At 35.4% G+C, this 17,880-nt stretch overlaps 2 protein-coding genes across 3 annotated transcripts; both read right to left on the bottom strand.

The window, feature by feature from the left end:
• Positions 1-238: 238 nt before the first annotated feature.
• On the bottom strand, positions 239-8,251 carry LOC106127188 (zinc finger protein 37-like). 2 transcript variants are annotated; one of them, XM_013325283.1, is made up of 12 exons: positions 8,034-8,251; positions 7,706-7,837; positions 6,635-7,318; positions 5,639-5,766; positions 5,144-5,218; positions 4,593-4,722; positions 3,980-4,098; positions 3,557-3,653; positions 3,012-3,134; positions 2,338-2,448; positions 1,819-1,934; positions 239-416 (listed from the first exon to the last, which is right to left on the bottom strand). In XM_013325283.1, exons 1-12 carry the CDS (start codon positions 8,139-8,141, stop codon positions 347-349), a joined length of 1,893 nt encoding a protein of 630 aa, XP_013180737.1. In that variant the 5' UTR covers positions 8,142-8,251; the 3' UTR covers positions 239-346. The 2 variants fall into 2 exon arrangements, with proteins under 2 accessions (XP_013180737.1, XP_013180806.1); XM_013325352.1 differs by having other exon boundaries at positions 7,706-7,848; positions 8,034-8,105.
• Positions 8,252-8,616: 365 nt separating this feature from the next.
• On the bottom strand, positions 8,617-15,553 carry GAA1 (glycosylphosphatidylinositol anchor attachment 1). The gene is made up of 11 exons (XM_013325156.1): positions 15,139-15,553; positions 14,895-15,014; positions 14,234-14,393; positions 13,082-13,369; positions 12,617-12,731; positions 11,629-11,716; positions 10,930-11,173; positions 10,079-10,450; positions 9,432-9,711; positions 9,050-9,230; positions 8,617-8,829 (listed from the first exon to the last, which is right to left on the bottom strand). Exons 1-11 carry the CDS (start codon positions 15,385-15,387, stop codon positions 8,731-8,733), a joined length of 2,196 nt encoding a protein of 731 aa, XP_013180610.1. The 5' UTR covers positions 15,388-15,553; the 3' UTR covers positions 8,617-8,730.
• Between the last annotated feature and the right edge of the window lie 2,327 nt (positions 15,554-17,880).

Genomic DNA, 17,880 nt, shown 5'->3' with positions numbered 1-17,880 from the left:
TATAAAAAATCCCAAAAAATTGATAGAAAATTTTATTTTACATATAAAAGTGTAATAATTTTTTTTTTATTAAATTAAATATAACTAGTGTTTTCTTACTACTCAAATCGCAAACTGTTACATTACTAGCTGTCGCCTGCGACTCCATCTACTTATTAAAAAAAAAACTCAAATTAGTAGTCTATGTGTTCTTCCAGACTATGTTCTATATCTATGCCAAATTTCATCGAGATTCGTTTGTCCATTCCGGAGATATCTTCTAACAAACATCCATCTAAAATTTCGTATTTATAATACTAGTAAGATAATATTCAATCATTCGGTCTTTTAGTGAATGTAGTTCAGTCTAGAACATTTCGTCTTCACTCTCCATTGCTACAGATTTTAGTCCGCCATCTTTTTTCTTCGTTCTAATCCTGTAAAAACAAGAATAATATTCGATCTTCTTTAAATTTTTTTTATTTCATAAGGTGGCAAACGAGCGAGCGGCCACCTGAAATCGCTGAAATAGCGAAGTGACCGTTGCCTATAGACATACGCAATTGCATATGCGTTGTCTACCTTTTATCGACGGAGGAGAGGATGCACAGAAAGAAAATATCTTTCCTTTCCATGCATCCTCTCATCCGGAAAGTCCACTTCCACTTCCCATCCTTTCCTTATAAGAAAAAGGGTGGGAAGTGAATGTTGTTTTTTTTGTATGTTACCACGTAACTCCGCCCTTGGTGCTCCGATTTCGAACATTTTTTTTGATCGTAAGGTTTTGCCTTCAGGAGGTTCCCATTTTTTTTTAACTACTCGACTATTACGGTACGAGTAGTTGTCGCAAAAATTGTTTTATAGGATAAACTAGATAGTTCACCTGATGTTAAGTGACCACATAAGTAAAAGCGGGCCGCGACGTCCCTATCGTGACACACGGTAACTTGACATCGCGATGTAATAGACTACTAACGCCATCTATGATTTATTAAGTGAACTACACTTTAATTTGCTTATTTTTATTTTATAACTATTTACTTTTAAATACTTTAAAACATTTTAAATAAGTTGAAATATATTTTTGAAAGTAATAGCGATCGCCCGCAACTCAGTCCGAGCGGAATTTAAAAAAAACGTAATAAGTAGTCTATTTATTCTTCCAGACTATGTTTGCCAAATTTCATCGAAATCCGTTCAGCCGTTATGGAGATAACTTCAAACAAACATCCATCTAAACATTCGTAATTATAACATTATAGTAAGTAAGTATATTAAAAAAGTAAGAATTAGTAAGATATATTTTAAATGCAAATTTAAATTAATTTAACGGGGATTACTTACATATACAACCGAACTTGGCGCGCGTACCAACTTATAAGCGAGAATCCAAGAAAGTGCGATATTATTATTATAAAATGGCAAACGAGCTGACATCCGAAATCGCTGAAATAGCGATCAACCGTTGCCCATAGACATACGCAATTACAGATGTGTGTTGCCTACCTTTAATCCACGGAGGGGATGCACAGAAAGGGAACACTTTCTCTTCCCATGCATCGTGTGATCTGGAAAATCCACTTTTACTTCCCATCCTTTCCTTATATAAGAAAAAGGGTGGGAAGGGAAAGAGGACTAAAATTAGGCCTCCGGGACGCAGACTGGTCAGACTGCACGCGGAATTGCTTCCACTTGACGTTTCTCTTCTGAGTGGTCGTGGTATTTCACCGGGCGAGGCCAATTCGTGCGAAGTTAAAGCGGGCTCTACCACTGTTATGTTATTCAGGTTCGCCTGTACTAGTTAGCCGTAGTAACGGACGTATAAAATGTTCTACAAACCGTTTTGGGTATGGTTGCTTCAGATGTATGGTCCTATAATGTAACTTCATACTGTTGTTCTGTGTAAAACGTTTCTCACAAAGCGGACATTCGTAAGGTTTCTCTCCAGTATGAGTCTAGAACAAAGAAAATATAATTTTACTTACATATAGATGTTTCTTGACAATATACAAAAATATAAAATTTTACTGATTTATTTTTCTTCTTAGTCTTTTGGCTAGTCAATCTGACCGTATTGCGCAGTGTCCTTCATCATTTAACATTGTGTAAGCGCAGCGATTCAAACGATGTTCCGACACGCCAAGATATTTGAAAATTACTATACACAATGATTGTTTAAAAAGCTCATTTTTGAAAAATAATTAATAAACGAATTAAAAATTTGAAATCTAATCGATATTTATAACTGAGCAATACAAATTTTGTTACGAGAAAAGTGGGATTCAAAAAAAAATTTTTTAAGTATAAATAAGCGCCATCTAGCGGAAGATAGAATAATCAAATGTTTTAGAAACTGACCACGCGATGTCGCTTTAACCCAGCAGTGGAGTAAAACTGTCGGCCACATGTCTCGCAGTTGTAAATTTTCTCTCTCGTATGCAAATTCTGATGCATCGCTATACTGCCCGGCTGGAATATTACATATAAAGCAACAGTAATACATTTTTAACTAAAATAAACTGATTTTACACAAAATACGAATAAAATAAATAAACAAATTAATAAAAAAAATTACAGTTTATGGTAGTAAAGGTTACTTAGTCATAAAAATCTATAGATATTTATAAAATTGGATCTAATAATTGGAATAAATATCTAATTTCGTACTATTGATGTATTTTTATTTATTTATTTGAGTTTATGTTAATGAAAAACTTAAAAACTATTTGGTTTGTCTGTACATCTATCCGCAAGGCCATGTTTGTTCTGGATTACTGGAACTGCTGGACTGATTTTGATGGGACTTTGTCGGAAAGGTGGCTGATATATACGTAAATATTATAAGCTATTTATTTCAATTCTGCGCCAACGAGTACTGACAAATATCTAGTAATAAAACCATATAAAAAGGCTATCGAGAGCGATAAGACGCCGTATAAAAGCGCAATTGTGTTATTTTCATCAGTTACAGTTCAGAGTAAATATGTCTTACTAATCAACGTCTCTGAGTATACAATAAACTTAATACTCACAGCTAGAGAAGCTCCACATATTTCACAGATATGTCTCTCACTGGGTGGACAGAATGAGGTGCCTGGATGTTCCTTCTGATGATGATTCATACACTCCATTTGTGTTGAAAAATGTTTCCCACACTGGAATATACGAAAAATAAGTAAAAATTTATTTAAAAAAACTTATTTTAGTTGTAATGTGACCAACGAAGTGTACAAATTGCATGGAATCAAGTCTGTTAATTTCTTTGTTTGTTATAATAATACTAGCAGTCACCCGCGACTACGACCGCGTAGATTAAACAATTAATTAGTAGTATATGTGTTCTTCTAGATTATACTATATGTATGCCAAATTACATGGAGATCCGTTCAGCCATTCTGGTGATACCTTCAAGCAAACATCCATCCATGCATCAACGCTTTCGTATTCATAATATTATTAAGATTATTTTTATTATTTTAGAAGATATTAAATTGATCAATATATACGACAAAGTTGAACTAAAAACTTTAATACATCTCGTTGAGTATACAATAATTACTTGATAGGAAATATTTACTTGATAGCAGTCCATAGGTTTTCTTCGTCTAGTGAAAGTGAATCTTAGCCGTTTCGAGCGTCGCTTCGGAGCCGGCACTTCTTCGTCGTCCTCTTTCCTGATTAAACATATAATAATTAAACGAAAACAATGATTGTTAGTTTTTTTTAATTATATAGTCGAACCTGGATAAGGAAGATTCCAAAGCACTGTAACATTTTTCTCCTTTATAGAATCTCGCTTATGAAGATCGTCCATCGTGACCGGACTTCACGCTTATAAAGGTACGCTAACAGTACGAGGTAGCTAAGAACACATCACACAAGAGTCGATGGATGGATTATGGACGACCGTTAGTTATTGATAACTACGCCCTTCTAGGCTAGATATAGACTAGAAAAAATATTTAACAACGCCATCTATATTAAATATTGTGTAACTCACTCGACATCCGCGTGCAGTGCTGATGATTGCAGATGTTCTGCGAACGCGCCGGATGATTCAAAGTTAATCTGACATCTCTCACAGAATGTGTTGTCACTTTCAGCACTGTCGGGACGTTCCTGAAATATTTTATATAGACAAGTAAATAACGATTATTTATACATATATGTTTTAATTTAAAACTATCTTACTAATATTATAAATGCGTCTGTTTAGATGGATGTTTGTTTGAAAGTATTTCTAGAAAGGCTGAACGGATCTCGATTAAATTTGTCATACATATAGAACATAGTCGGGAAGAACACATAGGCTACTTATTATGTTTTTTTTATTCCGCGCGAACAGAGTCGCGGGCGACAGCAAGTTTTTAATAAAATTTAGTAAAAGTTGGCAACAGATGGCGCTGTACTCTTAATTATAATACTTATATTATAAATGCGAAAGTTTAAATGTATAGCTGTATTTTAGTTCATATCCCCAAAATGATTCAACAGATCTCTAAAAAATTTGGTATAGATGTAGAAAATAGTCTGGAAGAACACATAGGCTACTAAGTTTTTTAATACTGCGCTGACAGTCGTATAGATAGTATATATGCGCGTGCACAACTCACCTCTCTACCGACATGTGTAACACGCTTATGCTGATGTAGACCAGCAGCACTGACAAAGGAAGCTCCACACAGCGCGCAAACATGCCGGCTGCGATGTGTACGCAAATGCGTATAATATGTCGACATATGCCTGTAATAGAACAAAAAAATTATGCAGATAAAACTTTGTAGAAGTGTGTAGAATAGGGCGAGGGCAACCGCCCAGGGCGACCTAATCGCCCCCAGTCCAAGATAAAAGGGCGTGCCCCTAAGATATCTATGAATAATTTCCACCGACAGACAAATTAAAACCAGCCCCTAAGACTATATTTGACATTTTTTTTGAATCATAAAGTGACAAAATATGTCAGAAATATTTTGGAAGGGAAAAATGAGTAAAATAAGTCCTCCGGTACACACTCATCAGACTGTACTTGGAATTCGTACTTGAGGTGTGTCTTCTGCGTGGTATTGCACCGAGGTAGGCCCAAAGTGCAACAGATTCATCACTGTTAGTCATGTTATCATCATATTTTGTCCTTATTTTGTAGAATTTGTCATAAAATGTTTACCTGAATTGTTCCCCACAATATTTGCAAGCTCGTGTTATCCCAGCATGTGTTTCTTCGTGCATTAGCGCTGTTGTTCTACAAAATATAATAAATAAAATAAAAGTAAGTTTATTTTTATTTTAGCACACTAATTTAAAAAAATACAATGGCATGTAGATAAATAAACTACATAGATCTAATATTATAAATGCGAATGATAACATGGATGTTTGTTTGAAGATATCTCCAGAATAGATCTTGATGAAATTAGGCACAGATGTAGAACATAGTGTGTAAGAACGCATAGACTACTAATTGAGTTTTTTTAATTCCGCGCGGACAGTCACGGGCGACAACTAGTATACCATAAAAGAACAAACATGACAAAAGACACAAGGATATTAACAAAAGCTAGTGAGGTATTGTAATTAAGTTCCAGATGAAATTTTGTAGAAATGGGTAGGAAATTAATGTCCTCGACTATATAAAACCTTACGAAGGTTAAAAAATACTCACTCTATTGCAACAACGAGGTTGCAGACTAAACATTCGTACTTAGTATAATGTGTACGTATGTGTTTGCGCAAATGACACTCCAATCTGAATCGGGAATGGCAGAAACGGCACTCAAATGGACCTATGGACTGTTATAAAAATTATATATTAATTTATTAAAAATAACTTCGTCAGTGGCTCAGAGGTCAAGCACTTGACTTGCAATCTGCAGGTCCTGGGTTCAAATCCCGCCATGTACTAATGTGTTTTTCGATTTACATATGTATATTTATCCGACGTTCTTACGGTGAAGGAAAACATCGTGATGCTGCACATATCTGAGAAGAAATTCAAAGATATGTGTGAAGTCAACCCGCACTTGGTCAGCGTGGTTGAGCTAGTCACCCTTAACTTAGGGTAGGCTCCGAGCCCCTCCGTGGGGATGTAGTGAGCTGATGATGAAAAATAATCTTATTAACAACCAATTTAAAGATCACATAATCTTTTTTGTAGCACAACATAGGCATTAGCTTAAGTCAGTGTTTCTCAAAGTGTGCTCTTTAGACCCTTGGGGCTCTGTGAAAACTCTTTATACAGTCCATGGAGATAGGTAATAACCAAAATTAAAAAAAATACTATGGCTCCATTGAAAAAAAGTTAGAAAAGAATAATTAAATCCAAATTCTATGCTTCCGTCAAATATTCTCACTTACATAAATCAACCAGCTTTTTATTTCGCCTAAATAGCGAAACGACCTCTGCTCATAGACATACACATTTGCAGATGCATTGCCTGACATTAATAGTCAGAGAGGATGCACAGTGGGATATTTCCCGTTCCCAACTATTATTAAACAGTTAAATATGGATAATAGAGTTCAAGAGTCCACAGTCTTTTTCTTTTTATAGAGATTTCTCTGTAACCCAAAATTTGGTACTTCGGACCAGATGACTAATTTCTAGAGGTTTCTCGTATATCCAGGTATAACTGTATTGTAAATATGAAAAAGTTCTTACCGGATTATGTCTTAATTTGAAATGACGCAACATGATATCTTCTTTGGAGAAAAACTTGTAGCAATCTTTACAATGATATGTTGCCTGTACGTACTTTGGATCAATAGCTCTCTTCTCAAAGTCTCTGATTGCCTCTTCTTCGTTTAGACTTATCTTCCTCCATTTATTTGAATCTAGATATCTTCTCCGTCTTGTTGTGAACTTATAATTCTTCTGTGTAATTACTTCTTTCTTTCTTTTTCTAAGACATCTATCTTTTGTTTCTTCTGTTGTTTCCGTATCTTTTTTAATATCAGTTTCTTCAGTATTTTTCTCTATTTCAGGACATTCAATTTTAAATATATCAGTCTTTAATCCATCATCTTTAATGAAAACTTCAGTAACATCTGGTTTTGGAAAGAAATCAGAGTCACTTGAGGACTCTAGAGGTGATGGGACATCGGAACGTGGAGAATCTTCATTCTTTATATTAACATCATTCAAATCATCATCTAATTCATTACTATCGCTGTTATAATTTTTTTCGTCACTTTTTTTGTCTTTAAATTTATTTTTCTTAATTATCTCACCTGGCATTTCATTAAAAAGGTAAGTTTTAACTCTTTTATTAACTGTTGCTATAGACATATTTGTGTAGATTTCTTTGTTGTTTGTTTTTATACTATTTATAGCTTGATATGTTATCTGTAATAAAATTCATATTAGATATTCTACAAAAGCAGTTGAAAACTTTTGTTTGTGTGGATTTTAAAAAAAACAATAGTAATAAATATAGTCTATGTCATACGAGGACAGTGTAGCCTCCTTACATATGTAAAATTACATTGTATTCAAGTAGTTGAATAGAAAACAGTAAACGGTTGAAACTTGGAAGGTCAACAGTTGATTCAACTAGTTTGTTGAACACCCGTCCCTATAGTGTGGTATCTTACTGTTTATAACTATTATTCAAATGTAATTGTTGTCTCTACTTTTAAGGAGAATGATAAGGATAGTAATATTGTCATAATAGAGGTATTACAACAGTGGAAATTTACTTTTAAATTACATCTAAAATTTACAAATACTTACCGGTTGTTTTACAAGTAAAGACTTTAGCTTTCTCTGGCTGTAATGGCACTTCTCTTTGAATTTGTGAAACTTGTGAAGTAGCATTGAACATTCGTAGCAGAAAAATTGTGGTATATGATCCATCTTGATAATCTGTATACAAACTAATTGTGAAAAAGTATATAAAACTTTTACCGATAAACCGAAAAGTTGTCGAAAAAGCTGAATTTTGCTGTACTTTTTTCACGCAATATTTTATACGCTAAATAAATAATCGTATCGTATCGCTCACACATTTTTATTCTCACGGAATTCGTTACAAAATGAGTTTGAATTCAACTTTACTTACTTTTAGTGCAGTAACATTTTCGTAGTATATATTTAATTGAAATTGTTCGCTTTCGTACACTTTACCCCCAATTCGAAGACAGATTCGACAAACTTTAAGGTCTGCCATGTTCCGTTGGACTTTTAATTAATCTTAATATGCGTAAAATTTCGTGTTTATTTTAACAAATTAAAAACATAAAACTTGATTGATACTTATTACCCAGTTTGATGCTATTAATATGTCAATGTCAGTCAGTGTCATTGTCATAATGGCCGGTTAAGCCGTGAGTTTCTCATTACGCAGAATTACAGACTTAGAATTGCAAAAAATAATATTAATTGAAAACTTCCGGGCCTATGCTATCGACGTTTAAGTAAATTTTCATAGCTCGATAAGTCCTCTTTCGACCTTTACCAATATTAAAAGAGTGGAAAGGGAGAGAGAATAGAATTGAGCTTCAGGCACTTCACTCACTTGGACTCGTCCATTTGTCGTTAGATTTGGAGGCTTTATAAATCATAGTTCCGGAATTTATATCATAATTATACCTTCCTGTATAATAGTAATAAAAAAAAAAAGTAATAATACAAAAACATTTATTTTTCTTTGGAATACAATAAAACATAACCCATTCATTCTCATCTGGTTTTAATAATTCATGTCTCCCATGGTTATTAACACTAAATAAACTTAACTAAGTTTAAACTAATTTGTACTAATCAATCTCAACTTTGTTACATAATATTTGCCAAAAGATAATCCAAGTTGGGAATAGTATACATGTACCAACATTATATAACCAATTGCCATAAATCTGAAAAAAAAACCATACTTTATAGATCTTGAAAAGTATTAAAAAATAGAAAAATAAATAATATACTTATAAAACATCACAATAATCAGAGATGTATTTCATTGCTTTTCTGCTTACAACAAAAAATAAATATTGAGATTAAGAAAAAAGGAGTTTGAATTTTGTTGTGAGGAATTTTCTTTTGTCATTAACTTTTCCTAAAATTAAAAAAAATACCTACCATAGAGTCAACTATAGAGAACATGACAGCTTGCATGGCCGCATCCTTTCCGCGGGAAATCATTGTGCCTAAACCCTCTTCGGGGAACAACACATGACTGTAACTAATCATGGCCAGAGACAAAAAGCACAACGGATGAAGTAAAAGACACATAATTCGCTTCATTTGAAGAATTATTGACCTGAAAATAAAATGTATGAAAATTTTACCTAATTTGAATATATGGAAATACTTGATTCAAATTAGTATAATAATATTATAAAAATGGGTTTTATTAATGGGAATATTTCTTTTAACTCTAGTCTTTTTTCTAACTGGACATGTACGTAAAGGTGTAGAAGTTTTTTTATTCTATGGATTGAAACAGTCTGGAGTTACTCACCTTGTTCTTTTATTGTCTATAACACCCACAACCAGAGACAATGGGGTATAAACAGTTGCCACCACAAGTCCTAGAGAGAAATTATGCATACCAATAGCTAGGCAAGCTGTAGACAATTCAATTAGTACTAATATATTCATTATTGTCATTTCTTCTCGTGTCAATGGACCTGATCTGAACAGTCGGGGTAGGAATGGTGATATTATGACTATAACCACTGATACTGCTATAAAACCACAGTATACGGAAAACTCTGATGGATATTCGAAGTATTTTGCACCTGGAAATGCAAATATATGACACTATGCAAAGTTAAAGGCAGCCAAGAAAATAATTTTAAAAGTAAAAAAAATATTTATAACGAATGACATCCATAAATGGACTGGCTATAAGGCGCAGTATTTTGTGCCTATTTGAATTCCGCCATTTTGGCGCTGATGGTTTGTGACGGTGGTGTGAATTCGAATTAATATTATAGATACAAATAACTACCATATTACTTCAACAAGCGCAAACGAAAAGCGGGAACAAAATATAAGCATTAATTTCCAAGTAATTGCCTATCCATTTATAGAGATCTTAATTACATATTATTTTTATTTTTTACTTTTTTTATATGAACTGTCTTAAATTATTTTTATACGTACCAATTTGACTGAAAATAACAGGTGAATTCATCACAATATATCCCAATAAATGAACCAAAAGGTAATTAGCTCCCATATTGACTACACTAAATCCATCACCAACATCATCAATATCTTTTGATATTAAATCTTCTTTTTCATCATCTTTTTCCAATTTCCCATCACTCTCTAATTCATCTTTTACTTCTTCAGACACTTTATCTTTGGATATCTTATGTTTTTCTGTTTCTTCAGCAGAATTATCTTTTTTAGCTTTATCTTTTAGAGTATCATTTTGTGTGTCTTTTTCATCGTCCTGTATATTAACCCATAATGATAATGCACGTATTAACATCGCTGCACAAAGTAAGCAGAGGGACGGCATATATTGTCCTAAAATGATTTTAAAAAGGATGAATTACATCTAAAATTAGAACATTAGAACAGTAATTTAAAAGAAAATGATCTTACAATTTGGTATTTTTGCGTGCATAGCGAAAATTACAAGTAGGAACGTAAATGACTGAATTTGTGAATGATTTACAGTGGGTTTCTGAGACTACAAACTACGTTTAAAACATATTGTTTTCTCTTTTTTGTCAAAGATAATGACAGGGATAAGGATATGTTTTATAGAGATTTAGGTCTCAGAAACCAATGGCAAATAATTTTCTAAATGAATCTAAATAACTTTATTACTGGCTGTAGCCCGCGACTCCTTTTGCGCGTAATTGAATAAAAATAATTAGTAGTCTGTGTTCTTCCATGTTCTACATATAAGTCAAATTTCAGCGAGATCCAAGCTGCCTGTCAACCTTTCAAAAAATCCATCCATCCATACATTCGCATTTATATTAGTAAAATACACTCACCGATAGAAATAAATCTATTAGTAGAAGCCAAAAGATAAAAGAAATAACTCTGATGGAATCTTTCGAGCAAATTATTCAGTGACCGTAGAATACTTTCTAAAGCTGTGCCGAGCTTGTAAAAACTTGCAGTAGGTAAAGAGTTGACTTTCGGTGGTATACCAGCTGGATCGTTTGCGTCTCTACCTTCCAAGGTCACAGCTTCGATTCCAAAACGATGAAATAATCCGTGATTACCATTTGGTACCTAAAAAAAATTGACAATATACCTCATATACTCTAAATCCAATGGCAAGCACCTGGCATTTAAGTAGTTCGTAATTTTTTCTACACAAAAAACTTTAATAGTGGTAAAAAAAAAAACTAAATTAGTAGCCTATGTGTTCTCGATTGCTTTCTACCAAATTTGTACAAAATCCGTTGAGCTGCTCCGAAGAGACTTTCTAAAAAATTTCATCAAGATCTGTTGAGCTGTTCCAGACATACCTTCAAACAAACATCCACCATCCATCTAAACATTCGCATTTATAATATTAGTTAAAGTTAAGAAGCATACAATTGTATGAATGTTTAATATTTAAAAATTGTTCCAAACCTTATCCAACATAAGTAAATAATAGTGTTATACATGAAATTTCTGATTTTCAAGACAATGTTTTCTAATGTTATGAAAAAAAAAATTAAAATGGGTTTTTATCTTACCCCAGGAAATTGTGTATTCACCATACCAAGCATGGTCCAAATACCATTCAACCATTCGTCCATCTTGTTACGTCGTATCCATGAATAACTGATAGAAACAAACATTTAAACAATTTTAACAGTGAATTTGTAGTTCCAAAAAATATATAATTGGATTTTTTTTTATATCATAAGGTGGCAAACGAGCGAGCGACCACCTGAAATCGCTGATATAGCGAAGTGACCGTTGCCCATAGACATACGCATTTGCATATGCGTTGCCTACCTTTAATCGACGGAGGAGATGATGCACAGAAAGAAAATATCTTACCTTCCCATGCATCCTCTCATCCGGAAAGTCCACTTCCACTTCCCATCCTTTCCTTATAAGAAAAAAAGTGGGAAGGGAAAGAGGACTAAATTAGTCCTCCGGCACGCACTCAACAGACGAATCGTGGATTGACTTCCATTTGAGGCGTGTTTGATGTCTACTGTCTTCTGTGTGTCCTTTTCTGGGCTAGCTCATTCGTGCTACAGATGTTGTTGTCGTCTACCACTGAATGCAATGAATGTTACAGTGGTAGAGTGAGCTTTAACATCTTCGCACGAATTGTCCCGGCTCGCCCGGTGAAATACCACGACCACACAGAAGACAGGCGTCAAGTGGAAGTCAATCCACGTTTCGTCTGATGAGTGCGTGCCGGAGGACTAATTTTAATCCTCTTTCCTTCCAAACCTTTTAATATAATAAAAGGATGGTAAAGGCAAGTGAATTTAACAGATGAAGAGACATAGGAGAGGGATATATCCTCTTTCAGTGTGTCTCCTCCTTCGTCGAATAAAGATAAACATTGCATCTGCAATTCGACGATAAAAGCTTGCAAACAATTTCATTTCTCTCATTCTCTTAAAAAAATTGCGTGATATTGTCTCTGTCTTTTCAAAGACAATGAGAGAGATGGCATTATATTTATAAGTTTACTACAATAGAAAGAATTATTGTACTTACCTATTCTTGTAAGAGTGATGTATTCCCGACTTCACACATAGTTTATGAACTAAGTTTACAAGATCGAGATTAGGTAGTTGTCCGTTTAATCCTTCGATTTTCACCTCTATGTACTCTGCGAATAAATACCATTTTTCTTTAACACCAAGATATTAGATTATCAAGGTTAGACTTTCGTCTCTAACTGAAATACTCAGAATCGGTTCTCTGGTAAACAGCCCTTAGTGTAGTTTTCTCATACTATAACCAAAAACGTTACAGTTTGGTAGTAATTAATTATTTGCAATATGTAAGAATAACATTAAATGTGGGTTTCGGAAACCAAAATTTCCATTTAAAACATATTGTTATCTCTGTGTTGTCAAAAATGACAAGGATAAAGAAAAGTTTTATGAAGAGAACTCTCAGAAACTCTCGGTAAATAAATGATTGTAATAAAAAATAATTACTAATAACTAAACTTACTAATTTTTGGTGAATCAAATTCCAAATTAATAGCCGCCTGTATAGATCCAGATCTGCCTTGCAATTTGCCTGGATTAAGACTTTGTGCATCTTCACCCCAATCTATAGGTGAAGTAAACTTAGCAAGATCCAACATGGGAAGATCGGGTCTCCAGAAACTTCCTAGACTAGTGTAGAAGTTTCCGGGTTCATTGTCAAGTCCATAATAAGCTTCGAGCCATGCCTGCATTCCAAGCTGTTCATATTCAGTGATGAGAAAAATTATATCTTTGGCCCAATATTTTTGAGCTGAAACAATTTTGTATATATCATCAGGATAGATCCCCACTGAGGGGATTGGAGCCTAACTTGAATCAGTGACTTGGCCATAATCAACCAAGCTTCCCAGCGCAGATTGACTTCACATACATTTGAATTTATTTTAACAGTGGTAGAGCCCGCTTTAACAGCTTCACACGAATTGGCCCAGCTCGCCTGGTGAAAAACCACGACCACACAGAAGACAGGCGTGAAGTGTAAGCAATTCCGCGTTTCGTCTGATGAGTGTGCGTCCCGGAGGCCTAATTTAGTCCTCTTTCCCTTCCCACCCTTTTTCTTATAAGGAAAGGATGGGAAGTGAAAGTGGACTTACTGGGTGAAAAGCTGCATGGAAATGTTTTCTTTCTGTGCATCCTCTCCTCCGTCGATTAAAGGTAGGGCAACGCCTATGCAGTTGCGTATGTCTATGGGCGACGGTCACTTCGCTGTTTCAGCGATTTCAGGTGGCCGCACGGTCGTTTGCCACCTTATGATATAAAAAAAATTTAAGAACGTCGGATAAATGTACATACTGAAAAACACGGTACATGGTGCAAATGGAACCTAGCACCTGCAGATTACAAGTCGATTACTTAACTCTTCAGATGTTCAATATAATATTTTCAATGTTCCAATTTAAAAATAACCTTTTCACCATAGGAAATAAGCAAATTTTACTCACACACACTCTAAATGTCTTTATAATTATTTAACCATATCATAAATCACTTTTTTCATATTCATTTAAATAAAAAAAAAATACCGTTACGTTTCCATGTATGAAATTTGATGTTCCCTTGTTTACATGAAATGGACATTCATTTGATTTAATATATTGTTAAAGGTAAAACTTACGTCTGGCAAACTGAGCGAATGCTAACATCAGAGCAATACCCGCTGCGGTTCCCTTCTGATGTGTGGATATATATCGGAATGGAGCCGATACTACCAATGCTTCCAAAGATGGTGTTCTTGCAGCTCTGAGTATACCATAGACATTTGTACCTTTGTACACCTGAAGAGAAAATGTTTTGTAATAAAAATTTTCAGATTTCAATGGTTCCTATGTAAATAGTTATAACCTAGAATTATGCCTTTTTTGCATTGTCTAATGTTTTAAAAATCTTATATATAAAATTCTCGTCTCACAATTTTCGTGCCCATACTCCTCTGAAACGCCTTGACCAATTTTCATGAAATTTTGTGAGCATATTGAGTAGGTCTGAGAATTGGCCAACATCTATTTTTTAATCCGGCGCAGAGGAAGTCGCGGGCGACAGCTAGTAATTTATAAATTTTTAATCTTGTTATTTATTTATATTCAATAAGTATAAGTTTTTTTGTATTTTGACTGTAGAAAATACAATTAAAAGCAACATTTGCTAGACTTAGGTTACTTTTAGTAACAGTATCATTGTTATAATGGCTATAGTTGTTCTGAGAATTTGTGTAACACACATATTAATATTTATTAAGGAGCAAGATCAGAATATTAATTAAAATTATTTAATGTTACCTGGCCCTGTCCCATCGGATAATTGAGAGTGAAATTGTGAGTGTAGACTTCCAAATGCAACTGAGACATCTTACCCACTAACCAGGATACAGGCATTTCACCTGTTTCTTCATACTTTCCCTGGAACATTAGAGAAAAACAGATATTCACCATAGCAAAGAAATCAGCCAGATGATAACTTCAAGTTCTGCCAAATAAATTTACTGAACTTATTGTTTAATAACACTTATAATATAGTACAAACCTCCATTTCTTGCAAAAGTTCACTATAGAACCTATTAGCACTGGATTCAGCATTAAACTCCTTGGCAACTAAACCCGGCAGTAAAGCATTCTCTGAGAAGTACGTCTCATTGTTAAAATCCCTGTTTCCAAGCATCAGAAACCATCCAATTGCTCCAATATAAAACAGAAAACATAGCGGCCCTTGAATTTTTCGAAGGATCTTAACCCATTTCGCCGACCCGTACTCCGGGTCTGATAGTAAACCCATGTTAACTAAGATAACGTCACGAATATGTTAGTAATATTGTATTTTTACAGCATTATTGATAATGCATAAAATTTCTGTTCAATTAATAAATATTAAGGGAAACAAAAATATAACGTTGATCAAGTGAGAGTTGAGTTGACAGTTGACATATGCGTTCCAAATCGAAATTGGTAAAGTTTGAGGCAATGGCTATTTTGATTATAATTTATGTAATGTATCATAACATCCATTTTGAAGAAGATAGTAGAACTTAAATTATACTAAACCATATTGTAAGTTACTTCTAATTCAAGTTAGTTATTGCTAAGCAAATTTCCAAACGAAACGCAATTTGTATAATATAATAAGACTGGTTAGATCTCATCGGTATATTTATGGATCGTTTCGCATCGATGATGCCATCGGCGGCGCTGGCCTGGACTGACGTAGCGCTCGCGGGACGCTCTGGTGAGGACGGAGTCGTTGATGCCTGAAGCGCGCCCTTGAAGCGAGCTCGCAGTCACAGCTTCGCCCAACTGCGACGGCGGCGGCATCGACACGGCAGGCTCAACGGCAGGAACGGGCTCGGCGCTGATGGTTGCCACAGGCACCGCGGACTTGGCTACTTCCACTGCAGCGCGGCCACTCGACTCCTTTCGTTGAGATGAAGACACTACCTGCTCTAATGACACTAATCTATTCAAAATTTGTTGCATTGTTTGGGTTAAAATATTGCTAGAAGGGCTACGTCGTCTGAAGCGTGAATCATATTGGCTAGAATGCGATCTGCGATTTCGCGACCGACTCCTACTCTGCCGCCTCTTATTAGGCATGTTTTCTTTTTTTTTAGCAAGTATTTAAAATTAGACGTAATTCCAAGCAGGGCATTCAAGTTACGGTAAATAATTAAAATTGAGCCATTCTAAAATTTACACAAAAAGCTAACAAATACAACTTCAATTTGTTATTTTAAAGCGGAGAAGAAAACAATTGGAACGTACTCACCAAAGTTGACATCATAAAACTTGATCACACCGTCACATCACGTCTTACTTACGTATATTATACGAAACACCGAAAACAAAGTGCTAATTTGTCCTTTTAAACAAGGGTAGTTACAATTTCCAAAAATATATTTCTGATCGTATGACTAGCCAATTAAAGAAATAACAATGGAAACACATCGTATCAGGATGTACAAACAAGGACATGGGAGTTTCACTATCCCACTTCTGATCTTAAGGATCAGAAGCAGGGAAAATTAAAAAAAACAATATACACTACTACAGTACTTTTTGAATTAATAAGAAAACTAACAGAATTGAATAAATGTAATTAACACTAAAATGATTTAAAAATACAACATTAACTTAATCAACTATCAGAGTTAAAATGATTAATTATTTTGGCTAGTCAAACGGGCAGAGCTTCCGCTGGCTTCAGTGTTCGGTGGCGAGTGTGTCCCGAAAATGAGGGTGCGGTCTCTTATATTGGCATCACTCCACCATTATTTTTAAGTTCCACCCTCAGCTAACAATATATTTAAAGTAGGAAGTTATTAAGTAGCCATTGTCAACTGAATTACTGTTTAACGCATAGTGTGCAATTTTTAATGTTTATTGATATTGTAAAAGCTTCTAATAACTTTTAATTTGATCTTACTTTATAAGTTACGTTTTTCCTAGACTAAATAACATAATTATCGTTATTTAAGTAACGACCAATCAGAGCAGAGCCAGGTGGGCTTGAGAGGGGTCGAGGCACCATCTTTAAATAAGGCGTTTCGACAGTTGTTACGAATACAGTCGTGAAGTGGAAACGGATCGAGTTGGATCGGAGTCATCGTGTTTTGTGCTTGCACTTTACCCTAAATGACGCCCAGCAAGTTCTCAACCACTATAGATGTCGTTGAGAAAAGTGTTTCTCCGATAATCAACGCAACACTTGCGCCAGCGCCGTGTGTCGGCGTTCGATGGGTCAACACCTTACCAGGCGAGGCACGGCAGCAGAACACTTCTCCTGTGGCTGCCGACTGGAACGGACATTGAACCATCGTGAAAAGTGCACCATGAACCCTTCTGCACGGAGGGAGGCCGCCCTCGGCGGGCAATGGAGTTCCCCGCATCCATTACCGCCGCCGCCTCCGCCGCCGCCTCCGCCGCCGCCTCCGCCGCCGCCTCCGCCGCCGCCTCCGCCTCCGCCGCCGCCGCCTCCGCCGCCGCCTCCGCCGCCGCCTCCGCCGCCGCCTCCGCCGCCGCCGCCGCCGCCGCCGCCGCCGCCTCCGCCGCCGCCGGCGCCGCCTTTCATTTTTTATTGTTACATTTTTTAATTGTTTTAATGTTTTTTAACCTAGATGTAAGAAAAGAATGTGATATAATTGTAAGACTATGTAATTAATTTTTAAACACTTAAAATAAAGATATTCCCGCACCCCAAGTCCCTGACATAGCATAAGTTAGGGGAACGAACGTCGCCCGCAGCCCTGTCTGCGCCAGGGGGTCAGGGGGTTCGGGG

The sequence above is a fragment of the Papilio xuthus genome, unplaced genomic scaffold, assembly GCF_000836235.2.
Source record: "Papilio xuthus unplaced genomic scaffold, Pxut_1.1 DF829758.1, whole genome shotgun sequence".
Taxonomy (NCBI): domain Eukaryota; kingdom Metazoa; phylum Arthropoda; class Insecta; order Lepidoptera; family Papilionidae; genus Papilio; species Papilio xuthus.
Note: the sequence above shows the minus strand (reverse complement) of the source record. Positions and strands in the feature narration are given on the sequence as shown.

Coding starts and splice junctions, on each gene's coding strand:
- LOC106127188 (XM_013325283.1), bottom strand. CDS start 8,141: ATGGCAGACCTTAAAGTTTGTCGAATCTGTCTTCGAATTGGGGGTAAA. Junction 7,319..7,705: donor CTTTACTTGTAAAACAACCG/GTAAGTATTTGT, acceptor ATTTTATTACAG/ATAACATATCAAGCTATAAA. Junction 417..1,818: donor AAGCAACCATACCCAAAACG/GTTTGTAGAACA, acceptor TTGTTTTTACAG/GATTAGAACGAAGAAAAAAG.
- GAA1 (XM_013325156.1), bottom strand. CDS start 15,387: ATGGGTTTACTATCAGACCCGGAGTACGGGTCGGCGAAATGGGTTAAG. Junction 11,174..11,628: donor TGAATACACAATTTCCTGGG/GTAAGATAAAAA, acceptor AATTTTTTTTAG/GTACCAAATGGTAATCACGG. Junction 8,830..9,049: donor TCTCTATAGTTGACTCTATG/GTAGGTATTTTT, acceptor TTTTTTTTTCAG/ATTTATGGCAATTGGTTATA.